Here is a 27,961-nt window from a genome sequence, read left to right on the forward strand (position 1 = left end):
CCATCTGGAGCCGAGGCGCGCGTTCGGGATTCGTCCGGCGGAACTTTTCCATCTCTTCGGAGAGTTCGCGACCGCCCTCGGAGCGCCATTTACCTCGAACGAGGAGAGAGACACGACCGTTTTATCCTTCGTTAATACCTACGGACATTCAAACGCGGATCGCGCTCCTCGAGTGTCCGCGATTTCACTCGTTCTTACATATCGCATGTCAATCTACATTTACCTCTCGTATTTGCGAATCTTTATTTAATCGATCGGTTAATCCGTTCGTTTCTATTTGGATTACAGGGAACAAAGGACGCGCTGGCTCGAGCTTCAACCGGAAATCAAATTACTGCTGGCTAATTAGCGTCGGTGAAACTGGAACGTATAGCGGATAATAAAACCAAGATTGGACTCGCCAGGCATGACGGGAGCGATCGGCCAAACCCGGTAGATATGACTACACTCCAGTGGATGTATAAAATGTTCAGGAGTCGCGGCAGCCAATAGCAGCTCGCGTCTCGTAATTAATCACAGTGTCGTAACGGAACTCCAGTATCGAAAATCGTTTCGAGTCGTCCGAGCTACGAGTCATGAAATATTTAAACCTCAATGCTGAGCGACCACCGTGGATAATCGTAATGCTATTTTCAGCACGCCTGCCTGTATCGCGGTAGCGGAATAGTGTCGGGATTGATGTGTCGCGAAATGATGAGAAATTTGCCGCGAATTACCTAAAAGTCGTCTCAATAATAAACCGCCGGACCTTCTCGTATGCACCGTCACGCGCGCGTATACATGCACTACTAGTGGTACACTATATGCCGCCACCGGCGTACGGCGGCGAAATGGTAGTCTCTCAAGCCTGTATCCATCGCCATTAAATTAATAACCGTGCTATCCGCGTGTACCGAACTCCTCCGAAATATCGCCCGACGCCCTCCGGGCCCCGGTTCATCCGCGCCCAGCGCGCCTTCTCCCGCGGCCCATATACAATCCGCCATGTATCCCGCATATATGGATTTCGCGTGCACGCGCACGCACAGCCGAATACGTGCGGGCGACGAGCGGAATTCGGAATGTGCGAGGGATTGCGCGAAGAGAGGGAGATAGAGAGAGAGAGAGAGAGAGAGAGAGAGAGAGAGAGAGAGATAGAAAGAGAGAAGGACACAGAGAGCAAGAGAGTCGCGTGTCTCTCATCAAAGGGAGAATCACAATGCCAGAGCGAGCCCGTATCGTCAGACCGGCCAACACGAACGATAACAATCAGTGCGCTAAAATGCATCGGAATTGAATCTGGGGCGATTCATTTTCACACCGGGCCGGTCCAGGCCGATCAACTCGTTCAGCGCCGTGATGCTTTTTCGATCAAAGATCTGCTCTTCCAAGGAATACCGAGTAAAACAGGTTACTACCAGCTGTATCAGTCGCGCGGGGCGGTTTTCATTTTTTTCAAGAATTCTGAAATATTCCTTAATATTTGTACGGAAATAAAATAAAATCGTTGAATCGGCGATTAAAATCTGCGCAAGTTGATTGTTTGAAGTGAGAACTTGAGAAAAGACACTTTTCCTGCAAATTCGAGCTCTTCTCTTCTTAATTAGTTCGCTAATTCGATCGAACGGCAGGTTGATTATCGACAGCTCGATTTCGTACTATTTATTTCGCGGCTTCGTCAATCTCCATGCATTAATTATTTCGAGAATCATCACCTGTCGCCGCGTGCGAGAATGTCCATCGCGCCGGTAGAGATATTTCCGTGCGTCAGCATGATGCGAAGCTTATGTCGGTTCCAATGCGTGGCATTGATAGGCCAGGCCATTTTAATTTCGATCGCGCCGTATCGACCAATACGCGTCGCGGCATAATTCCGCATGTCGTAAAAGTCCAAACGGGATTCGATCCGCCGTTATTCACGACGAAGTGATTTCGTCCTAGCTAACTCGCAACACGAACTTCCACTGTAATTAAATATCCGCGTGTCCTTTGACTGCTTCATTAGCGCATTACTTGTTATTCGTCGCGCTAGCGATTGCACCTCGTAAAAGAGGCAAATAGTAACCAGTCGGGGAATATATCGACGGCAAATCTCGTTGCCGACATCGAGGTACAATCGAAGAGTATAAAATTGAATAGCGTGATTTAAAAACGCGTCCGTCCATTTGTGTGCGAATTAAACAAATTTTCACGTAATTCGAAACGAAATGTTTAACGTATGAAGGATAAAATGAAAAGTATAACGTTTCTAATAACAAACATTACGAAAAACATATTGAATAATGTAGTTTCGAAAAACGGCTAATAAAAATACGTGTGGAAGAGACATTCTAACACACACACACACACACACACAAAAATGTATTAATATATAACTAATTTCGAAGAATAAAGGCGAGAATATCGGTCGCATATTCCTCACTTAATCTTTCAGAATTTAAGCGCTAATTTAAACTCTTGTCGATAGGTCACTCGACCGCGCTGTAAGCCTTTGCTGATGAACTACATACCGTGTGCGGCGACCAATGGTGAGGCCAGGTCTTGGTCTCGTGACTGCTGCCGACCGAGGGTTGACTTGCTAAAAAGACGACCCGTCTGTCGGTGCTGCCGGTTCCGGTGCCGCTGGTAGTCAAAAGGGCCGCCCTGGCCCTCGAACCGCCGATGCTTAACGTTGGTGACGTGTCCATTACGCCCTGAAAGCCAGACGCATTACAAGGGTCGTCGAGCCTCGAAGCGGGCATTCGTCAAAATCGAGGTAAACTTCGCGATGGCGCCAGTAATCCTCTTTCTTATATAATATAATATATTAGAAATAATTCTGTAAACAGATCAAATATTCTAGGAATCTATTAAATATTATCCCATCGATCAAATATTTAAAAAAGTTCATATAAATACCTAGAAATGTCTAGAAATACTAACTTCTCTTTAGGCCCTTAGAATATTTAATACTTATTTGTTCATACTCTGTATTTAAACGTACTACGCTATTCTAAAACTCACTATTCTTAAAATCATATTTTTAGATATAAGATGAGAGTAACTTGCTTGTTCTTTGAAAAGTCTATGTTCTCTCCTGCTTAATAAAAGACGCAAACTTATTTGTCCAAGTGCAACGATTTTGATTAAAATGCGCTGCGGCTTGCGGAAGGGGAATACAGTTTTTTTCTTTATTTCGACTCAAGCGGATTTCGACTACTCGCGCGAGATAGCGACTTTCAGCGAAATTCAATGAGGGTAATGAAGCCCGTCAGCTGGAGGATGAATGCAGTCGCGAAGGACGCTGAAAACGTGGCTTTCGTGTCGAATGTACTCCTCGGAGGAGATTCTTATTAATCCAAGCTTTTCCACGCCGCTCCTCGGTATTCATCGACAGCAGGCAACGACTTAGATTTTAATATCGTCATGACTTTAATATCACCTCCCGCGCAATCGATAATGCGTGAAATCGTGTTTACTTTACACGTCTGATTAAAATAAACGACAAAGAATAATGAATAAAAAGAATGTCGAAAAGCGGAAGCGAAAATTGCATCCCATTACTTAATTTCAGCGTACGTGAGTCCACGTTCCGAGTTAACATTTTCCAGGAACGTTCCCACCGAGCCACTGGTTTCTTAAAAATTTCATTATCCTCTCTCGGAAAACCACCGGCGTTCTCTTTTTCCCACTATCCCTCTTATTTTAGCCACGCTTGCGCGACGTGGCTGCGATTCTTAAAGAGGGATCGACCGGCGACGTGCAATACGACGATCCAGCAGCATCGCTGCCGTCGCGAATGAAATCCGATGAGCGTAATCGAGCTCGTTAGACCGTCGGGATGAGAAAGGGAGCGAGAGCGCGAGCCACACGTACGTCGGTAAAGCTCGCGGGAGCAGGAATGGGGAGATGGAGCACTGAGTAGCGAGGAAGAAACGCGAGGGAACCGAGAGTGCCGCGTTTTTCAGCGGGATTTACGGATCTTCGGCGAACATTAAAAGGAATGATGCGCGACCGCATCCCGCACGAACACGCGGGACAGACGAAAGAATGGCGGGAGCAAACGACGATCGAAGCCGGTGTAATTCCGCCGCGTTGAATTTTCGAAAGCAAATGTTACGTCGACCATCGCGTTTTCATCCTCGTGTGAATAAACGTAAACGTCATATCCTTCGACATGTACCGCACAAAAATTTCAATTCAGAAAAATACAGAAAGAACGATTTGGCTCAGATGTTTAAAAATTTAGTTTACAATATACTTTTGGAAAATGATAGAAGTTAACACTTTTAACGACATCGTTCAATTTTGAGCGTGTTTCATAATTATTCTGATGGTCCAAAAAAAATTAATTTCAGGTCTATATGTAAATTTTTATATACATCGACAAAGCTGTTTGAATGAGAATAAGAGCTTGATATTGGAGTAAATAAATCTGATACTTCGAGATCTCTTTCAGTGTCAAATGAAACGTACTTTTAGTTATCTCGTGAGTTTTATCCGTGAGATTTAAAGACTCAGCGATTAATAATTAATGATTACACGAGCGTTTTATCGAGGCGTCGCATTTAGATATATTCCAACGTCATATTGACCCTAGTGTCGCCATTACCCTATCGATTTCGTGCCGTGAACTAGAGGGGAAAGGTGCGAGAGGAGGAAAAAAGGAATTGGAGCACAGGCGGAGGATAATCGTGATTGGGTGGGAGCAAAAAAAGAGGGCGAAAATAGATAATAATCGTGAAATTGACCTCACCTTCCAATTGAATCTTTCCAACGATCGAGCACGCCGTGAAAACGTCGACGATTCACGTCCGAGCGTGCTAACGATCGGCTCGTTGGATCGCTTGGTCGAGAGGTACCAGGGACGAGGAGTTCACCAGGGACGCGATCAAACCACCCTCGTAGTCAGATTTCAGTCTCAGCCGACCACCCTCGCGTCTCGGAGCACCTCGGGGTCCTACACCTCAACCAGGTAATCCCCGTAGTCGCGTGCACCTAATCATTATAAACGGAGGGTGCGGGTGGCGCTGCTAGGTGTCCCTTAAATCGTTCCAGCACGACGTCGGCTCCTCCTCCGCGCAATTACGAGTCATTACGAGCGGGATTCCACCGTGGCGGCACACACGTACACGCGACCCGGGGACCGCACGGCCGGATTTCGCCCAAGCCGTTACTCGCCAAAATGCGTGGTGTTATTTACGGGCAGACGAGAATTGTGTCGGGCAAGTCAGCAGAGTACTTGACTCTGATGGTTTCCGGTAATGACAACAATAAAGATAACGACGACAGCAGCGGTAACGAAGGCGGCGATAGCGAGTCCTCGCTAGGTCGTCGTCTCGGTTACCTTTCGTAAAACTCGCCTGTCGGCCGCGTGACGTGCTGAAGAGGGTGTTGTCAGTCGGAGCGGAGCGGAGCGGAATGGAGCGGCGCTTCCGCCTGACAGCCGCGCGAAATCCCGCCGCCACCTTGTGATTTACTATCGCGTGGCTCTATCGCGGCACGAGCTCCTATTTCGCGGCGAGATGACTGACAAGCCACCTGTCTACCGGTGGGACCCCGGGCTTTAGTCTGGCCTGAAGATTAATCCTCTCCCAAACAGCTGCCAAACGGTTTCTATTACACCCGCGTCATTTTCACGCGAGTCGTGGGCCGTAGTATTATTCCGTACGAACGATCATCGAGAGATACCAGCTGACGGTCCAACGTGCTTCTGTCTACGTCTGCTAATCGCACGTCGAGTTTTCCACGCGCGATCAATCGCCCCGACGTCTCTCGCGGCCGTTTGTAATTCGGTCTTCCTTTCGATCGACGTTGTATCGCGCTTTCCTGTCGCGAGACCGAAGGTCGCCGAACTCGATCATGGCCAGGCTCGCGCTTCCAGAATCTTGTGATTCCCGGGATTGAAAAAGTACCCGACGCCGCGTGGCGATCCGTCACCGATCTGTCGGCGAGTCGTGCCCTGGCACAGTTGTCGCCTCGCCAAGCGCCGCGTACGGAATCGCGCACGACACTGAAGCGGCAGGAAGTCTCGCGCTCGAGGCGAACCTCTCTCGCGGATTCGCGGGCTCACGTGTGAAATTCTTGCGCATGCACCGACGCCTTCCATCCCTCCTCATCCCTGCTCGCGCCCACCATTCGCGTCGCCCTCCGTCTCGTTCCACTCTCCGGGATACTCTCGCTCCTTCCTTTCCTTTTGCTCCCTCGCTCGTCCTTTCATCCCCCGTGTCTCTCTCTCTCTCTCTCTCCCTCTGTGAACTATCGCTCTTCCCTCTTCGTCTTTAGTCGTCGGCGTTCTACCTTCTCCTCCTGTGCCTCGCGCGTTACCTCTTCTTCCTACGTTTCTTTCCCTTCTTCCGGATCGCTCCTGAATCATGAAGCGACAAGTGTTTGGCGCCGGGACACAGCGCTTGTGCGGGAGTTAAAGAAGTATTTCATGAAGTAAACGCGGGAGTATCTCAGCTCGCAGCTGTGGAAACGGATAGTGTCCTTAATTGGTCCCACTCTACCGTTCAACGGACGATCGATATCGCGTCGGTAACCTGGGTCAAAAAGAGCAGCGATTCTCCTTTAGAAAGTTGATTCTCGTTTCTCATCATTAATCGTTTACGGTACAACGATCGCGGAATGAGACCAGGTTTTCTTATGTCCTCTCAAACTTCAATTGTTGGATACTTTCAGCCTTTTCCAATTATCTTGACATAATAGAGCACGCTTTGTTTTATCCATTACTCATTTTACATGAAAACTTTTCACAAGTGGAAAAATGCAACGCGTCGCAGATAATGACGCAAAAAGCAGATGAAGACTACAAAAGATAGAAAATATAAGTGCTAAAAATAATATTGCGTGGATAATTGTAAACTTTTTCATATTTCTCATGTCTCAACAATTTATAACATAATATATTTATTTTTCCATGACGGAAAATGGCCTAGAAAATTACATCGAAGTACACTAATTCAAGGTAAGCCAACCCAGATACGCGATGTGGACCTGCGGCAGGAAAAACGAAGGGTTTGTAAACGTTTGACGTGAGGTCGACCGCGTGACTCGTCGCGGAACAATTCCGCGAATTGTAACTGACGAGCATTGTGTTTCCGACCCAGTTAATAGTTATTTTAATGCGACTCGGAATCACGCGCGTACTTGCGGGTATATAGGAAATACGTGCGCGATCATGCTAAGTTATGCTCTCTCTCTCTTAACGCAATCTACTTATCTCACGAATGTGAAATAAATTATACGAGGTACATAAAATCCTAAACAGGTATTTTCTAGTCAAACGCTTCAATTATATATTTTTCTGGTATTATATATTTTTCACAATAATTGGCACAGTTATAGGAGAAAGTGGTAATTACAAGTTTTGTAGATACAATGGCCATTTGTAATACCTCTGACTATTAGAAAACGAATTCTACTTATGGAATATTTGTTTATTAGCCCGTTGTTGTGCAATGACGTTAATATATTATACAACAGTCAATATTTGTTACGGAATATTTTTATCTTTAAACATTTCGAAATTTTCAAAGTACATTTTAATTACACGTATAATATTTGTTCATTCTTTTTAAACTTGAGCGTACTATCATACAAATATACGTATATTTAAAGATTTTTTTGTTATTTAACATTCTATTCTATTTCCTAGTTATATAAAGTTAAACAATAGAGAGCATGAAGTTTTGCTAATGTAGCCTTAAGCCTTTTGATGTTTCAACAAGTTAAATACAGACTTTTTTTCGAAATTTTCATATCAAAGTAATTATTCGATAAATTTATTGTAATACTACTACTAATTTATACTTTACATATAAATTATAGATTTTTAATATTATAACCTGTATATGAAAAAGTATATGTACACACATTTGCATATATTTTGCAACACATTTTCTTTTTATCTTGAAAAATAATATATATAATTTTATAACAAAATTGTATTTTTTAACACAAAATCAATATTTGAAATTTATAGTTGTGGAAACAAGTTACATTACCATTTTTGTTTCTCTTCGACCCATTATGCCAGTGTCGTTACATCAAGAAACAACGCTCACACCAAATAAACGCGCAGCGTGATTTTAAATAACATCCTAAATGATAAATATTTCATAAGTTTGAATCTAAAATTGATTGAATAACACATTAACGAGTCGTCAGGTTTTTAATTTTTAAACATTGATTATTAACAAAGTTTTACAAAATATAAGCAAAGAAGACCAAAGAGAACAAAATGTAAATGTAACACCACCTTCTCCTCTATAAATTCGTTGTTGCTCTCGCTGTTGAATTTTTTAATACTATCCAGTTCAAGCGATATTTTATTACAGTCTTTTAATTGCGCAACATCTCAGTGCTAAGCCCAAAGCACGTAAAATCTTATATATTTGGCTGATGAAGCGCCTAGTACGAACATTTACCACTCCGGTAGGAGTTAATGCTCACCATTTAAGAATCTTCCTAGGGATCGAAGTAATTTTCTTAGAACTCTCTACGAAAGCGCCATCGGAATTAAATCGAAAACGATCCGGTCCGCTGCTTTGACAAATGAATCGGCACTAATTACCGATACGACTGTCTTCTTGCACACGGAATTATATTCCGGAATGCATCAGCAAGATTAATAGCGCTTTCGCGATGTACTATAATTTGAAAAAATATATAATAAATCAATATGCATGAAAAAGGATGATTATCGAACCGCATTAATCCTACATTCTTCGCGAAATTGATGAAAATCGAATCGCAAAGTTTGTTCCTCGAGCTTTATGAGATGAGTTATAAAGGAACGATTTTTTTGATTAAACAAACAATTATTCCAGAAATATAATTGAAACACCGTTGTTAACTTCACAGGCGATATGATCTTAATGGTATTTATCTTAATTATGTTTTACAACACTCGCTGGTATCACGGACTTTTATTGCTTATCGAATTATTAGTGGATAACTTTTCCTCTTCATTTCCACGATATGATAGTTGCAGGTAGTTACGCCCTTTTACCTCAACTTTTCGATTACAGCTCGTCAATTATAAGTCTGCGAGTTACAGAATCGCTTGTCGGAACACGTACGTACGCACACGCGCACAAAACAACCGATTAACTGCAAAACGCAAACAGCGCGCGATTAATCGCAATTCGACGGCGACGTCAAAGCGACGGAATGGATAGATCGCGACGAAACGTTTCTACCGTTTGCCGCAATCGAGACAATACAGCACGACAATTGGAATTGCAAAATGTAGAATCGACCGGCTCTATACACTTTCTTCCCTCCTTTCTCCCTTTGTCCCTACAGCTTCGTGTAAGCTTCGTCTTCCCATCTACGTTGCGTCTTTCGTTTCTCCTTCTCGAGTCTCCTCATTGAATCCGGGTCTATCGATTCTTTATCTCTTGTAAAGAAAGGTAAAAGTGGAAGAGAAGTACGAATGGGAAAAGAGCACAACGATTCTTCAGACTGACTGACTGACTGACTGACTGACTGACTGACTGACTGACTGACTGTTTCTTTCAGGATTTGTGGTGTCTGCATTCACCAAGGGAAGAAGAGGAGGAAGAAATGGCAACGGCATACTATAGACGGGTAGATTCGAGGAGACAGACGTACTGCGTTTGGGGAACGGAAGTATTTTGTGTCGAGATCGCCGGATGTCTCCGCCGTTTGACGATGACTTTTGACATTTTTCGGCAAACGATTGCGCGTCGGAGTTCCAATTGTCGATACGATCCGTTTTGTATTTGGTAAAGTTAAGTTACAGGTACATAACAAAAATAAATTTCACTTTATTTAAATAAAAAGTCAATATCAAATAAAAATTATATTATTTATCTTTGCTATAAAAGCGTAAAGAGTTTTATATATATACACATAGATAGCGAAATATAAGTATACCTTTTCTAAAGAAACTGAGAGAATATTCGCTGTTCGCGAATATGTCAAGAACAAGTCGATTAACAAAGGGACGGGTAGTTCGCCCAAGGGACGTAGGTAGATTGTGGCATTTTGACGCCTCGTAAAACGCGATTTTATTCGCGACCGAACAAATTGAAACATAAGCCGCTCGTAAGAGGGTTCCTATCTATGGTGCACGCCCCTCCGTCCTCCAATCCCCGTTCTGCCCATTCGTTTTCCCTTACACGTATTTCTCTCAGATATTTTACAGCGCCAAGTGAAAACGACAAGAACAAGGTTGCGGCATTCACGCAAGCGGGTTATCCATACCGACGCCATTTCGCGAGATACCGATGTCGTCGATGTGAATTTATCTCCCGGCGTGCCTTTTACTATGCCTCGCCTACGTCGTGAAGATTTATTTTTTTTCCCCCTTCTAAGCGTATATAATGTCAGAAGAAACCGTTCGACTTTACTTTTATTCAAATATTTTGCATTCTTTGCAACGATCAATATTAAAGTTTTGCTTGGCTTTGTCGTGGTTTTTTTAAATTACAGTCTTGTAATCGCATATTTTTAGACTTTACTTTTGAATCTATGATATTATGTAATAAGAATTCATCATGAGAATGAGCGGACAAGCGGGCGAGCAAACAAAAATTGAAAAAGTGAAAAGCTGAAAAAGAAAAAGAGACGTGGAAAAATAGAGAACGTGCTTTTACAAATAAAGAGCGTGTATTTTACAAATAGAGATATAATAAAAGAGAGTTTAATTATAGAGATTTAAAACTGTAATTAGATTTATCAGTTTGCAAATCGAGTGTTCATGCTGTATTTCAAGAACTTTTATAAACTGTTTTAAGTTCTTTTATCCAATCCCATAGGTTTTTTCCTGCAAAAGATTGTGTATTAAATTAGGATGTTACGAAACTCTCCGTTTTTCACCATTTGACAATTTTTTAATTGTAATAGATTATGTAATTATAAATATATTATAAATATATATAAAAAACAAAATGTTAATTAAACATTAGTTAGCATAAAAAAAATGAGTAATGTCACGTATATGAAGGGCAATTTTTGCTTATTTTGAAATTGTCGCCGTATTATTATATTTAAGCGTACATAAACTCGCGTAAGATAAAAAGAAATACGATTGCAGGGAAATGTTGCGGATCGATGATGGCCGGCAACGACAAAAGCAAGCAGAATGCGAGATAGGGAGCAAAAGAAAGCGCGCGCTCGGGCACGTAGAAACGACGTTACTCGCAGCGTCGGCGAGAAGTCGCCAAATAGCGAGGCACAATTAAGAGAGACGCCCGCCTCGTGAATTAAAAGCGTCAGCCCGCTAAAAGATCAAGAATTCCCTTGTGTTTCCCGCCGTCTTTCTTTTTTTATCTATCGTCCCGCCTCCGCTTTCAACCTCCAACCCGTTTTGCGCTCAGCCTTCCTCAAGCGAGCGCCGCCACTTCCCAGCACAGCCGAAGGATGGAGGGGGAGGTCCAGAACTGAAAAGAGAGTCCACGAAGCCGGAATGAGGGTGCACTATCAGGGCGGAAGACGGGGAGGAAGAGGAGAAGAAAGTTAGGACGGGTGGCATTCTCATCTCGAGTCTTCTTTTTCCTTCTCGTTCGCGGATTGAAGAGGCCTTTATGATGGGGTGCCCCTTTACGGTACAGCTTCGCCGCTATTATACCGTGCATCGGCCGTTCGTTGGGGCGGGGGCGGGAGAGAAAAGGGCGCGAAGGATGCAAGCAGCATCAAGACCGTATATGATTTTCGGCCTCGAGAAAACGAGGCGAGGAGATTGAAAGAGAGAAGATTGTAATACGAAGCAGGCGAAAGGAAGACTGCCGGAGAAGAAGGGCACGAAGGAGCGGAACAAGACCATGCTTTGGATCGCGAACCCGGGACCATTGTCGGGATAATGAAGCCAAGGCGAGATTTCTCCCTTTTCAGCCGCGCGCGGTGGAACGATATCTCGAATGACTGATTGTGCGATCCCTTTGGCTGCCTGGGTCGCACGTAGTGCACCACCGCGAAGTCACGTTGTTACTGGAGACTAGGGAAGAGCCCTCGGATGAGACCCCGACGTAGTGATCAGTATCGCGCGTAGGGGCTCCTCTTTGAGGGCGAATTAATTACCGAATTGATTACGCGCGCAGAGTGTATTGTGAAGCAGCGGCTGTGACATGCAATTAGGATAACGAGTACTATTCCGCCGATTTTAATAGATAGCGGTAATCGTACGTGTGTCGTTAAGATTACAAGTATCTATTTCGTTTACGTTAACGCTTAATTCAAGGAATACCGTTTACGTGCAGAGATTATTACGTTCTCCGCTTTACCATAAATATATATTTTTTCAAGAAATACGACGTAAAATACTTTATCGTCTCGAGATATACCACGGAACTAGCGGGAAATTTTCTATATGCGTTAAAAAATTCGCCGACGAGATATATACCGCTTCTCTGAGCGGTAAGCCAAGGTTAAACGCATTGCCATCAGTTTCCCCGGTTTGCGTAAATCATGCCGGGGGGACAGTATTAAAAATATACGTAAGTGAAGGAAAAATATATTACTGCGGACCTCTTTCCGTCCCCGGTCCCAGCAACGTGGCGTGGGTGAAAACCCTCACGATCCAAGGAGGACGGGGAAATGGGAGGGAAAGGGAAGGGAAAAAGTGGAAAACCGTTGAAACATCGCGGGGGTCTTATTACGCGTGTTGCGCGGTCGAGTTTCACCTATCGCGGACGGTACACTCTCGCATATTTTAAGCCGGCCATTTTTCAGCATTTGAGCTATACGTCTACGTCGAATTTGCATGAGCCAACGATTCGGGACTTGTTCCGGCCAACTTTTGGTGTCTCCGTGCGACGCAGCCTGAAAAGTCGCCCTCGCGACCGCTCTCTGATGGCCGACTACTCTAAACGAGAGCCACAGTTTCCAGTTGCGTGCATACAACTCGCACAATTAGTAGTAATTAAAATTTTTCTAGTCTATTCGTCTGTTGGTGAAGTTAACACTATACGAAGAAAAAAAACCACAAGCATTGAACGAAATGTAAAATAACTTTTAAAAATATCTTCATATAAAATGTACATTTTATTTTTTTATACGCAAGAGTGTTTAATCCTTACGTAATAATTTCACGCGTAACTTAATATTATTTATAGTCGAATCCTCCAATTAATCACGGTATCGCTCGATAAATTTCTAACGAAGGAAATTGAGGCAATATCACTTGGGGAAAATCGCGAAACAAATGTTCCGATATTATCGGCAGACGCGCCCCGCTTATGGCAAGAGGTCTGCTGCGACGACGTAGCGAACGGGAAAACGATAAATTCTGCAGGATCGCGCGTGACATTAAGGTAACACGGTTCCGTGGCAGCCGGAGTTGGCGGACCAGTTGAGAGACACTGGTCTAATCCTAATGCGCGCCGTCTTATTTATGCAGCAGCGCCGTTTCGCACCGCAACGCTGAAGACCTTAACGGCTTTCAATTTCCGTTGGCCATCAATATTATTTAGTTTAGTTTGGACCACCCCTCCCGCGCATGGGATGCCCCGCCGCCCCCGTCGGCATGCTCCTCACGCCTCCGCCAAGGAAATTACTTGTCCTCTCCCTCCTTTCCTCGCGCCGGATTCGCCGGCTCCTTTCGCCGGGTCCCTTTACCTCCCTCTTCCTCTTCTCGTGCAGCTCCTGTTCGCGAACGCACCAAGTCCTGCACTGTCCTTAAGAGCGTCCTTCATACTTCATGACTCGATATCCCTCGCATCGCCCCGGTTAATGATCGAAAAAGAAAGTTGAATCAGTTGAAGCAGATTGTAGAAAGAGATGCTTTATTCTCACCAATTCAACTTTTAAAAAGATGAATCTTATCCTTTCATCGAATTTGAGTAACGCCGAACAACCCCCGCATCAATAAATCTTAGAATCTGGTAAAAGATTCTAAGAGGTTCAAGATATATATGAAAAGTAATCATCGAGATATCTGAGATACTATTTATATTTCTCATATTGTTTTATTAATAATTAACAAAGAACGTTTCCAAAAATTTAACGAGAGTAGGACTCCTAGATCGCGAAATTTAATCAGAAAGAGACATTTTCCGTTGAATCTAACCAGTTGCTTTCATGGCTATCGAGTAATATAGCACGGATATTAAATAATACCTTTCGCCGTCAAAATGATCCATATTGGCATAACTAATCTGTGTCTTACGGCGCATTATCAAGATTATGCATGTATTATTAATATCCGGCAGGAGCGATCGTGTCGCGGAACGCGTATTCCATTAGGTTAAACACTCAAATCCGATGGCTCCCCATCTGGACAGGGGCAAATGCACTTTCTCGCGATTCTACGCAATATTCCCGCTGCATTCGCATCCCGTCTCACAACCCCCTCCTCCCGTCGCATGGTCGCCGATAAAATGGAATTACAAACCAATTCGGTTGGTACGGCCCGCGGTGGAACGAAACGTTTTGCAAGTTCCCACGAAACACAATCGCTTTGGTCGCCCGCCGGTTCTGATGTTCCTCTCGTGTGCTACTCTTTCTCGTTCTTCCTCCTCTTTCTATCCCTTTCGCTCACTTCCGGGCGAGCTACAATATGTGTGTATGCTGTTTGCGGTGCGATAAGTAGAACTATTTTCTGTCTGTTTGTTTGGCTACGTTTGTACATAGCCTGCATGAAAGTATCATCAAAAAGTTATTACGATTAGTCAAAAAAAGAAAAAGGATAACGCAATCTGCTATTGAGCTAGAAAAAAATAAAAAATATTATATATATTATATATTTTTTATTTATTTAAGAGATTTTCTCTTTCTCTGCTTTGTTACTAGATAACACAATGCACATCTAAATATGTCGTAATCAATCCCATTAAACTGAGAAATTTCTGTCTCTACGGGTTATTTATTTACAGTCGATCGTTCGATTTCTAAACCTGTCGGTCGTAATTCACTGTAACAGGATCTCGAAGCAATTACCCCAAGTTCGAGGAGGGCAGTATGCTGATAAGACTTTACGTGCAAAACTTGGACTATAATCTTACAAAGATCTCCTAATTCAAAACAAAACTATGACAAAAACTAAACTACCGCTATGACAAAATTACTAATAGAGAAATTGTTTTCGTGAAGATATCAGCATTGCGCGAAGAATTTCAATATAAAGAAAAAAATTAATATCTCAATCAAATAATTTAAACAAAAGGTATCACAAGTGTGTCAAAAAAACAATGCAGGTAAGAAAATATATTCTTATTCTCTTTTTCGTATTTTCTTGCTCGACTCTCTTCATGTTGCTAGTAAACATCTAATAATTTAACATCAAAATGTATCATAATTAACACTATTAATGTGACCATTTCACAGTTACAAAATTTTGAGGAAAATTAAGAGGAATAATTAAAAAAAAAAATTTAGAAGATTGAGTATTAAATTTATATTATGTTCTAGTAGTTTAAAAAATGTCATAAAAGTAAAATAAGAATAATTTACATCAACTAGATCTAACAAATAGAGGTAAAGTCTTTGTTCAATTTTACTTCTGGCACAAAGGTTTTCATCAAAAATTACTTTATTTTAAATAACAATTTGTTAAACGTGATTCTTCGGCGCAATTTCGCTAGGAAAAACACAGTATTCATTAACAAAGGCACGACCGCGCACGTTGTTCGGTTATAACGGCATTCATAACAATTTTGCCGAAAAAGGCGCTGTAATTTAATAATCCCCGATCCGGCCAGGATTATACCGGCGAGCATAGAAAGAACAGGTGCGACCAAGGCGGCGATGAGCGGACCGCTTTCCCAGCCGGATTTTTCCGCAATCTGCTTTCGCCGGACCCGGCAACGGAACGATGCTGGCCGCATCCTGCTCTCTCGAAGATACTTCCCTCAAACCGATACTACGAAGACAATGGCATACTCTCCGCAGCGCCGTGATTAAAACAAGCGGGCGAGTCGAATGGCGGCGAGAGGACGGTGAGAGGAAAAGGGGCGAAAAGCAGGATAGAGAAGACCGCTGCGTTTTCTCGAAGCTGACAAGAATTGGGAACAAGCGAATCGCATAGAGAAAGTTTAGAGTTCTTTTCATTACTAGCTTACCTCGCACAAACACGCGCGATCGTGACGTCAAATTTTCCTATACATGCATCATCATTCGTTTTGATTTTTGACTTTCCCATGGTTTTAATAATTAATGTTTGTAGAAATTGCTTATATCGCTCCTGCGACATTTCGGATGTCAACAGGCGACAAGAAAATATAGAAATAACTCACGTGGGATCGTTTTAAGTTTTTGATTCAATTGCGCATCGATCAACAATCCATAAATAAATTTAGATATCTTCAATATACAGCAATTATAAATTCGATTATTGTAAATCGTTATCTATAAAGCAACGAAATAATTTCATAAAATAGATATTTATTTTAAGAAAACATGTAAATTATTCACTTCGATTTTATTGGAGAAATAAAATCCTGATCCAAGAATTTAAATTAAAATAAAATGTCCCGGTAATCAAATATAAAACAATGCAGACTCAAAATTGTTGAATTTTTGTAAGGATTTACAAAAATTCTTTATCACATAAAAAAAGGTTTAATAATACATTACATAAGTAATTTTGAGACAATCTAAAACATTTCCTTTTAATGTTCTAAATGCTTATTTTTTATGTTAAGCTCTCGCTGTTAGCTTTTTTCTTGATTTTTATCGTATTATATATTTTTCTACGAACTTTCAATATATTTCTTCTTACATTTCTAAAATTACATTCAATTAAGCGAACGTTCAATTCTTATCAATTGTCATTAACACACTTATAAATGGACTGAATCCAATCGGGCGTAGTAATCAACCGCTGAACATAGCCGGATACACTGCTAGTGCAACATTGACTGGCTAACCTGCGCGTCCCCTGCATCCCCTGTGCCTAACACCGTTGGCCCGTCCACCCCATCTCCGCCCAACCCCTTTATTATTCCGTTATATGTGTAGATGGTGTACGAGATACCGCATGATCGAATCATGCAGCAGTTCGGACACGATAACCTAATGAACGGACTGAATAATGATCAGGCGACGATTATGCGCTGTCTATTAAATTGATTCGTCCTGCTCTGCACATTGCCCTGGCATGACCTGCCAAAAGGTAGGACGAGCGGTGCATCGTTGGTCCTTAATGAGCTCTACACAGCAGGATTACGATGGGAAATCCAATTTGCCTCTTTAATCCCGCGACCCAGCGCCTCTTTTACTTACCGACAGCAAAGAGTGCAGAACGTACCGCTCCCCTCGAGAAATCGCTTTTGTATTTAACTCGTCGCAACTCTCTAATTCACTTCCTTGGCGTGTGGCCGCGGCACGAAAACGACAAAATGAATTTTGGTCGAGAAAAACCGGTAAAAAAGACACATTTAATGATATCGGATTCGAGGATGAAAATAACGCGGTTAAGCTCTAACTCTATGGTACATCGCGACGTGCTGTATAACAATAATTCCCTTATCTATTTTTCGCGCATAACCATTCCCCGGTTTCTCTCAATTAGGCCGGTTAAACGAGGATGGAAAACCAGTGACGTACTCTTGGAGAGAATGACGATTTGGTCCGACGTTGGCTCCCCCCCCCCCCGACTAACGAAAGGCGCAAGTTGTTTCGCGAAGACACTCTGCCGAGGGTTTTAAGTCCGACTTACACGATATCTTTCCCGTACACTCACGGTGCCATTGCATTTTATCCTGCGATACCGTCCCCGTTGCTGCAAGTATCTATTAAAATCGTTACAATAGAGCAGCGAACCTGCATCTTCTTCATATATGAACGCGATTATGTACTTCTATTGCACGTTATATAGATCCACGTAAGAAGCTTGTCGATGAAAACGACATAATCCGCCGAAAACGTCGGTCGCATTTGTTAGCCGCTTTAGAAATGTGGAGAATGATGCCGAAAATGCATAGAGTGTAGTTTCGACCGAGTAGATTCGATAACATTCGGCAAATTACACTAGAAAATCAATTATGACAATCCTATCCTTTATGAAAATATTTTATATACCGACATTTTTATCAGACAACGTTTTCCTATTATATCTTTTTTTAATATTTTATGCAAGGTTTGAAATGTGTCATATTTGCCATCATTGCAATTTACATTATTAATCAAAATTTCTTTTTCAAACTATTGGACTCAATTTCAGTAAAATATCTATAACCAGATAAAAATATCTATATAAAATATAAATGATGTAATATTTCTCATAAATAATAACTTAACTCTGTATTGCGAGTTCTATTTCTGATAATATTTCGTGTCAAATTTTGTCCAAAATAAAGTATCAGAAATCAAATTAAATAACATCAGAGATATTTGCTAGGAAAATGGATAGAAAAATAGGAATTGAAAAATAAATGAAAATATACTAAACGGATAGAAATTAAATAACATCCTTGCATTTCGCTCTAAATCTTTTACGGTTAAAATCGTGTTATCTAATTAACGTGGAAATGAAGTATAAAGTAAATTGCGCTTTCCTCATCACATGTCAGTGCTAAAAGCTCTAGGAGCGAATGAGAATTGCATATTACCGCGTGCTTTTTCAACGTCTGCCGATTCACTACTTCTCGTAAACGCGGATTAACGGACGGCGGGTTCTAAATTTCCGGGTGGCAACTCGTGCAGCAGAACTATTTGTGATCCAAATCAAGAAATTGGACCTTGCCGCCTCGAGGCTTCATCGTCCCGGACCACCAGACGTTTCCGATTTTGATGGTCGAAGACAACATTCACCGAACAGCGAAATCGCTGTACAAATCTGTTTATACATACAAGTCTCGATTTCTGCGAGAAAATTTGCACAAGTTATTGAGTCAGTCTTGACCCTTTTTTTAAACTTAACGTTGTTCTCGTTATAATACCAGCATTGATTGATACTGATGAATGCATATTGAAAAAATTGTCAAGAGCTATTTATTTTTAAAAAAAGTTGATAAGATTTGAGTTATTTACAGTGCTTTTTTATTCCAATGGAAATGAGTTTAAAAAAAGAAGATTATTTACAACGATAGATACATAATTCGCTGGAAATATATCTCCGTCAGATTGACACACTGTAACAAGAATAATGTTATCTCTTTAAAAAAGCTTTCGCTCATCTAATGTTAAACGAAAAGCTCGGACGACATCACGAATAGCGTTAACATCGCAATTACATTTCTTCGTTGCGTTATAGCATACTTTCCCCTTCCATAAGAAAGATGCTGTCGGCATCTCGGGGATGCATTTCGCAACCTCCGACAATCACTTCGTGCAGTACCGAACGCCATAATGCCCAACAGCTTTTTGCAGCTTCTCTCTTCTTCGTTTCTTCCTCTCTAGTTCTTTCTTTCTCTCTCTTGCTCTCTCTCTCTCTCTTTCTCTTTCTGGAAGCAGCGGGGTCCTCGCGTGCCGGAAATTGAAAGTCCGCGACGTGACATCCGGACCGGTAGGTCTTCCGCGACCTCCGTAGAAACTTGATATTAACGATTTGAGGGGAGAGGAAGCCGCGCGACTTTATAGACACACCTTCACGTTCTTGAATCTCTCTTTCTCTCGCTCCTTTCTTTCGTCGATATTCCTTTTTTTTGTCTCGCCACGCATTTCGCGACGCCGCGACCCGTCCTCTCCGAGACGACAACGTCGAGTTTCCCATTAAATTTCCCCCTGTCCTTCCTCATTCCCTCTCTCACCTACTGTCGATTCGTGCTATCTCGCGGCAACGATCCGCACGTTATAATCGATTCGGCCTGATTTCGGTTAACTGCCGTCATCCAGAGTTTGGCGGCGCGTCCGAACCCTCGCGAGTAAGCCGCGCCGTAGTTATGTCAGCCATCAAACCTCCCGTCGCGTTACTCAGCCCACGAAGATGAGGGACGAAGCGTGCGTTTCATCGCCGTACTGAAATTATCTCTCGGATTTTATATATCTACAATATTATTTGCTGAACTCATTTTAAGTTAACTCATTTTAAGTTAGCAATTTGTATGTGGTAATTTCAATTGTGAGTTTATTTTATAGAAATAGAATAATAATTAAACGTAGGAACTAACATCTAAATAGTGCATCAAATTGCCATAAAAAATTATTTTAAGAGTGTATATTAATAGTCTCTCCCCGTCTCTTCTTGTCTCTCCCGGTCTCTCCCCATCTCTCCCGGTCTCTCCCCGTCTCTCCCCATCTCTCCCGGTCTCTCCCCGTCTCTCCCCATCTCTACTCGTCTCTCCCCGTCTCTCTCCGTCTCTCCCGGTCTCTCCCGGTCTCTCCCCGTCTCTCCCCATCTCTCCCGGTCTCTCCCCGTCTCTCCCCATCTCTATCCGTCTCTCCCCGTCTCTCTCTCCCTCTCTGATGTTTTTTATACGTACTTACTAACTTATAACTTATATTAATAACATTTGACATCATAAATCGATTATTAATTGTCTATTATGAAGATTGAAAGATTATAGATCCAGAGACAAGTGGCTCCATTTAATGCTAAAACGCAGCGCAATTTTCGTATTATCTCACGTCCCTTGACCGCTCGCCAGCTCGACATTAACTCCGCCTGTATGCAACGGGTGTCTCGCGAGTAACGACTTATGTATGCTCTCGCAGGGACTAGTGTGTGCACCTGTGTGTCGCGCGAGGGACGAAGAGGCTGAAGGGGGGTTGAGAGCTGATTGCGTCCGGCCGAGATGATTGCTTTTCGCGTGACTATGCCGACGCATACAGACGCGCGCACTCGCGAGCGCAAACATCGACGGACGTATGTACATGCGCGCGCGTATTCACACGCATTTGGATCGTGCGCGTGTATCTGCGAGCGATTACCTTCGTGCGAGTGAGCGTACACCGTATGGAACGGCGACGAGAAGGGGATGTTTCAATATTCCGACAGTTTATTCGTCTGGATCGCTGGACATCGGCTACCGGCGGAAAATTACTTCGATTTTAGTTAACACACCGCCGCTACACGCGCGAAACAATGCGGAATAGTCGGCGGGATGGTTGCGTGCGTCGAGACCTTTCCCAGCTTTTCCTCGAGAACTGGCGAAACTTTTAATCCCGAAATTAAGAGAGGGAAAAGTGACAAATCTTCGTAATTGACGACTATAATTATCGTCGCCATAATATTTAAGAGTACTCTTTCATGTCTGAAAAAATGGTTTTCAAGAATTTTTTATAGAAAAATATTAAAGCAATTAAGATGCAACTTTTGTAAAAATAATTTTTGTAGATTATGATTATGATCTTTTTGCATACATCATTGCGGACTATCCAGCGAATGATGTATAACTGGCATTAAATTGGAAAATGCAGATTGTTTCTGAAAATAATCGAGAGCCACTGATTGACTTGAAAAATAAAAATAAACTAAATCGGTAGTGCACCCACTGACCTAGAACTATATTACAAATTGACAAAATAAGGGTTTTTCAAAGATTAATTTAAACATTTTTATCTTATTTTACTCCTTGAAAAGATGCCATTTTGCCATTTATATTTATTATATTGTTTATTTGCTATAATAACATTCAAAAAACACAATTTTCCGATTAAAAATTTTGTAATATAATTTTTAAACGCGATTTTTTTGACGAGGAATTTTTATTGACTATAAAGGAATAAAAGTATCATTAGCTCTTTACTTGGTATTTCATTACTTGATACTTTATTTATATTTAATTTTTATTTCAATTTTCATCATTCTCTTTTCCTTGCAGACAACACTAAAATTATAATTTTGCATTTGTCGTTATTAAAGAAAATAGTTACATAAAATAAAAAAATTTATGTATCACCCGATTTTTTTGTTCTTGTCAAAGGCACGAAAAGTTGTTCCAAAAGTTTCTTTGACATGTATCATTGTATTTTTCCAAAATATATTTGTAATGACGATTCGCATAGTATCTACACATAAGGGTTGATGAATGTCGTTCCTCACAATTTGTCTGATTTCTTTACAGTAAATCTGTCTTTTATTTCCCTGTTTTTGTCTCGACAGCTTAGTCGATTCGCCACGGCTCTGAGATTCATTCACGACAGCTGACACGCGTCGCTCTAAATGAGCTCGCAGTACACGCCTTGGAGACAATCGCGGACGAGTTCGGCGTCGCGGATAAGACGCTGCATATCCCGGCGTCGCTTGAAATTGATCCTAATCCGCCTGTTCAGTCTCGCTTCCGTCTGCCGGCTCTCCCAAGGTACTTAACGCCAGAACGAAGAAGGATCACGCGCGGGAGAGCAAGAGAGAATGAGGGAGAGAGAGAGAGCGAGGACGTGCGAGGAGGAAAAAAGGAGAGACCATTCAATGTAGAGAAGCGGAGAAAGAGGTTGCGTTTCTCCAACGAAAGGCACTTATATTCGGAGGAGCATCCTGCGCGCGAGCGATGTCCCGTGCATTATGCATGATACGACGGTGCTTAATGTTCGTTCAAATCATCCCCCGCTCTCCGCGTTCCATCAGCTCTCCGGGCCGCGCGATTCCGAATTTTGCCGGGCCGCGCGGACCAGGAAAATGCTAATTGAAGCGTCACCGCAATTACTTTTGGAGATTCTCCTGAAAATCTGTTATTAACTTCCGCAATCCAGAAAGGGAAAAGTTAGCCGAGCAATGGCTGGCTGTGTCTACGGGATTTTAATCGCATGCTCGGGTTTCGCTGATAACGTTTCCGACTTCCAATTACGCGTGAATGGGGAAAATGTTTCCAACGAAAGGTATGCGAGGGCTGCATTCGTCATTTTATGTATACACGGACGGTGTTAATTACCGATATCTTTAATTTTGAAAGAATTTATGTATTCCACTTATAATTCGGGAAGAAAGAATTCGACGCATTTATTTGGTAAGCGCAAAATCACAAAGTGTACAATATAAGAGATTTCTACGTTACATTAAGGATTACGAAAATATTCGAGTTATATCGCGATTACGAGCTGTTACGAGTGCAATCCCTCGTCGTATCGAAATTCCTTCGGAAAAGTCGCTCGCTATTTGCGCGAAATTGTCACGAAACTGTCACTGCAAAATATATAGGACGGTAGCAGTTTCCTATATGCTCCGCGGAATATCGCGGATCGCCATTGCGAACCATGCTGGTACCATATATTTTTATCTTGGACGCAAATCGCCGGTTGTCATGGAAATCTACCGCGGCCTGAATATCGATATCAACGCACGTCAACGACGCCGACGAAGTAGAATGAGCCGTCGAATGCCTAAATCGCAATCTGAAATCTTCGTGCGTTCATCAGAAATACGCATCGAAACGTACAGAGATTACGTGCAAAAAAATCGTTTATCAATATAGAATACGTATCTCTCTGGGAATTAATGAAACTAAACCTTCCCTCCTCCCCCCCCCCTCCGAATGTCGATTTTGTTAACTCGTAACACGCTACTTCGTCGCGGGCGGCGTCGCGACGCACTGTAACTTGTTCCGTAAAACTTCTCCAGAACGTCCGACTTGATTTACTTCTGCCCGACCTGCTATTTCGAGCACGCGCTTAGAAATTGCGATGCGTCTTCCACCCATTTCGCGACAGTCACGACTCGATATGTAGGAAATGAAGTGTCCGACCACTCGTATCCGCGTTCCCTCGCTCTCTGTATTTCTCTCTCGCGCGACTTGTAAAATTTCAGGATGTTCGGGGCGGCGAGTAAGTTACACGACGGCCCGCGTACGAAACGAACGAATTAATTATTCATGCACGTCCGACGTCCGACGTCCGAACCAGCGTGCCGCGCCGCGCCACGCCACGCCGCCGTCGTCATTTCGCAGCGGCAGTGCGCGAATCCGGCGCACCGGCGTTGTTTAGCATGACTATAGCGCAGCGAGTATACCTCTGGTACATAAGGAGAACACATTTGCGGCCGCAGACCCGCGGCCGCGCACCCTTTGTACGGACCGTGTCGACGGACGCGCGCGTAATGGCCGTAATTAATGCGACACGCGTCCAATCGAAACATTGCGCGTCGACATGCCGTGACAACGTCTCTTTTGCAATCTACCTGGTCCCGTTTTCGGCACCAAAACGCAATTAGAGAATGTAAGAACGGAACCTGTGGCGTGACGCTCGATGAGATGGAATTGAATTTTCTAAGAGATGGAAAAAAAAATACAATGTACAGAAAAAGAGAGGAGGATAGAATTGCGCACTTTTTTCTCGTTTGACAGTTTTTCGATCTTTTATCTGACAAAAATATCGAGGTGACTTTGGCGAGCTTAATAAGCTACGACCGATCGTGACGACGAGCATATAAAATAAATTACATTCCGTCTGGCATTGCATGCAGCACCAAGAATATATATTTGCATTTGCATTATTATTACGTTTCTAGAAATGGGCATGACTATGGGCATTACCACAACGTTGAAGATAACAAAAAACTCGAAACAAAAACTAGGTTGACAACTACATGCAAATCTGCTTTGCATTATTCTCATTTTAGTATCTATTAGCAGGAGTTCGCAGAACGTCCGCGAAGTTGCCTCAAAACTCGCGGACAACACTTAAATTAATTTTGATATTTCTAATCAAAGAAGTCAATTAAACATTTTGATAAAATATGTATTATTGTCGATTCAATACATAAAAAACTTTTCCAACCTATTTTTTCGAATCTCCGTATAAATTTTGATTAAATATTTAATTTGTTTTTTCTTGTCAAAACTTTAAATATATTCTATTATCTGCACCCTAAATAAATTTCTGTAACTGTTAGTCTCTCTTTCTCTTAGTTTCAAAATCCGTTTTATCAGAAATAAGAAACGGAGATGAAATGTGCTAAAATGGTAGATCGGCGATCTCTCAGGCCATCTCGCGTTCTTCATTTTGCCACGGATTAAACCACGCTCGGTATCGCGAGATTAAGCGTATGCAGGCGTCGCGGGCTAACTTTACGAGAATCGTTATGGATCAGGTAGGGGAGACGTGAGCGAGAGTTCCGAAGCAGAGCGGAAGTTTCGACGTTAAATGTTTTTTTAACTCGTATTACTTACAGCGAGAGCTCGGCCGCGCGCCCATCCGCTTGCGCGCGTACCGCGGTACACGTTAAAAGCGGAAAAGTAATAAAGTCAACTTATAAATATTAAAGTTCCTAGTCGCTTCTGCCGTTTCTTCCGAATACTTAATGCCCAAGCGAAATGAGACGCGGTATACATCGCGCGCGGTTTTATTATCCTTCTTTTTTTTTACAAATATGACAAATGCTCAAATACATTCCATGACATTCCTCAGAGGAATCCACTCTGAATGATACACTCTTATCTCTCTCAAGAAAATATGAATAACGCGGATATATGCACATCAAGTTAATTGTTCAGGTATAGGAAGAGTTTATTTTATGCTGCAAATTTAATAAATATTATAATTTTTAGGAAAAACTTGATCGGAAGTAAAAACTCTTGCCAGTAAAGAATTTCCATCAAAATCATGCTTTTAATTTGTAACATAAAATAAATTTCCCAATGACAATTGTTTTCGTGATGAATTCTTTTACATCTTATATACAATGGAGTATATAGGAAACAAAGTTTTATCCTTGAATAACAAATTTTTTCTTGACACGGAAACTTTTTTGTCGCAGGTACCATATTTCGATGCGAGAAATCAGAACTGCCAATCTAGCGGAATTAACGAGAGCGCCGCTCTGCCATCAGAATCGCCGTCTAGATTTCTCGAAGAACCGCGACGAACCCTCACCTTACAAGATCCCATCGATCATCCCTCGCCAGAATTCCGGAAGTTACGGAGGGGCAGGGGTACGGCTCGCTCGTTCGGGAATGCCGAACCGTGCAACGCGATACGGCCGGACGCATTTTAAGTAGCGTAACCGTATCGGTGTCCGATCAAAATCGCGTTCCTCACGGCGCCGCGCCGCGCCGCGCCGTACTCTTTTCTCCTTTGTGATCGCCGAGCTCTACTCCTCGCCGAATCACGTTTTTATTTCCTCACTCGACGCCAGACGTGCAATTGGATAATCAATAACAAAATGCAAATTTTAGTGCTATAAAAGTCTCCTGGAGATGCATTCCATTTATCCGACAGCCAGTTATTTTGGCTTGTACATCAATTTTTTGCAAGTAAATTTTAAACTATTTTCAATCGCAAAATATAATCAAGACAAAATATAAGCAAAATTATTAGGACAAACTTACAATTAGTATTTCAGTAATCACATTCTACTAATTTTTAATATATTTTTATTCGTAAAGAATGTTTTATTTTTTAGTATAAAATAATGTCAACTACGTGCGTTTGCACGCAAAAAGAAAACTAATCTCCATTTCTTTTAATATAAAAAGTTTGATCCTGTATCCTATCTTTTTATAATTTTATAATAAGTACAACTATTATTATAAGTAAGATTTCATGTGTGACTTTCGCACAGGATATCAGTATTGCGCTTTTCTTCAGATGAATTTCGCAATTGTATCAACTATTGCAATCCGCTGACCGTAAATCGTACTGCTGACTCGCGTCTGACTAGATCCCGCTTCTTTCACTTCAACCCGCACAGGAAGCTGCAGGATGATCTTCCAACGTTCTGCCGTTCTACAGCGATATTCCGATGCGATTTCGATATTCGGTAAACAATAGAAGCCTAGCACCAGACCGCTAAGTACGATTTCTGTCCGTATCTATCTGGCGAGAGGGGAAATAGGTGGGTGCTTGAAGAGCAGGGAGAGACGGAGAGAACACGACGATGAAGCGTTAGCAGCGAAAGCAGCGGGAGGCATCGAAGAGAATCCTTATCCCTCTTATCCTCGCACTTGCGCTGTTTCCAGCTTGCTACGAATCCGGTAGCAAGGATTACCTAACTGAGGAAATTCATCCGAGCGAAAAGAAGAGAGCAGCCTCAGCTCGATCGGCAGACCGATCGATTAATGGAATAAAACTTCGACGCGAGTCGCGATGCGATGTGAGAGTCATCGCGCGAATGTAAGATTCTCGGGGCAGCTGCGCCAGCGAGTGACCGCGGAAATGTTCTCATTTCTGCAATCATGACAGATTAATTTCAATTATTTCTTAGCAAAAATAATGTCGAATGACATCAATAAAATTACATTAATCCTTGGGTTATAAATGAGTAAAGAAAAAAATCTTTTTAATTAAACTTTGGCGGAATCAAATGGATAATAAAATCACGTTCTTCAGTTAATTTCAAGGGAATCGAAGAGAATTTTAATTAGAGACATGCTTGCAAAAATATATGATAAAAGTTTTAAAAATTGTAGCAAAGTCGGCATTCTTACTAAGAAAAAATCAAAGAATTATTCATGAAGAGGACGATGATTTTGAAATATCTTGTATCACTTTGTATATACAATCATGTTCAAAAATAATGCCATTTCATAAATTAATTCCATAAATTTATTCTTCCTCATCTATTGTAATATCTATTGCCTAACGAGAACAGCATGATGAAAACTTAACTTCCGTGTGCCATTAATTACGCTATTGATAATTGGAAAATTGAATTTGGAAAACGTAATAATTACAATTCACGAACTGTACGTTTAATTTGATTGCTAAAGTATGTATGATAATTGGCAATCACCGCGCAAAGTCCGAGCGTCAATGAGATTTAGAGAATGTATCGATAATAATATTGGGGAAAAAAAGGGAGGTAATAATTGTCGTCAATAATAACTGCCGCGTAAATTTTGACGGGTAAAGTTGAACGCGGACGATCGTCCATCCCATCATAGAATATTCCGCGGGAGAATCTTCGATGGAACGATACCGGGACAAGGAAATGTTTCGAGTAGCAAGAGGAAACGTAGACAGAGCACGTCAAAGAGTTATTGGTAATTGTGCCGGCCTTCTCGGACCATTGCCCTTGATAGCTTCATACTTTACGAAATCGAATGGGAGACCGCATTCGTGTATGTGTGCACGTGTCTGGCTGCTCTTATATACTGCCCCACTAAAATCTTGGCCCGAACAATAGATAATAGAAGGAATACCAGCGTCGGCGGCCAGCGGAGAGAAGAATCGTCCGCCGCGATATTTAGCCGGCCGTCTTCGTTCTCTACCATTTATAAATTATTCC

At 42.1% G+C, this 27,961-nt stretch overlaps 1 protein-coding gene and 2 long non-coding RNA genes across 5 annotated transcripts in view; 2 read left to right on the forward strand and 1 right to left on the reverse strand.

Moving 5' to 3' along the window:
- The window catches only part of LOC114254239, a 184,033-nt gene extending 181,537 nt beyond the window's left edge, over positions 1 to 2,496 (forward strand). For all 3 annotated transcript variants that reach the window (XR_004964428.1, XR_004964429.1, XR_004964430.1), the window contains one exon: positions 289 to 2,496. This is a non-coding gene — a long non-coding RNA (uncharacterized LOC114254239). The remainder of the gene's footprint in view (positions 1 to 288) is intronic.
- The window catches only part of LOC105836314 (zeta-sarcoglycan), a 189,890-nt gene extending 183,872 nt beyond the window's left edge, over positions 1 to 6,018 (reverse strand). The window contains exons 1-2 of the mRNA XM_028189993.2: positions 4,715 to 6,018; positions 2,490 to 2,672 (exon numbers count right to left, since the gene is read on the reverse strand). Of these exons, the coding sequence (XP_028045794.2) occupies positions 2,490 to 2,666 (177 nt within the window). The 5' untranslated portion in view covers positions 2,667 to 2,672; positions 4,715 to 6,018. The remainder of the gene's footprint in view (positions 1 to 2,489; positions 2,673 to 4,714) is intronic.
- Positions 2,657 to 27,269, forward strand: LOC118647118. The gene is made up of 2 exons (XR_004964432.1): positions 2,657 to 2,734; positions 25,493 to 27,269. It is a non-coding gene; the product is annotated as an uncharacterized LOC118647118 (long non-coding RNA).
- The last annotated feature ends 692 nt before the right edge of the window (positions 27,270 to 27,961 follow it).

The sequence above is a fragment of the Monomorium pharaonis genome, chromosome 8 (assembly GCF_013373865.1).
Source record: "Monomorium pharaonis isolate MP-MQ-018 chromosome 8, ASM1337386v2, whole genome shotgun sequence".
Classification (NCBI taxonomy): domain Eukaryota; kingdom Metazoa; phylum Arthropoda; class Insecta; order Hymenoptera; family Formicidae; genus Monomorium; species Monomorium pharaonis.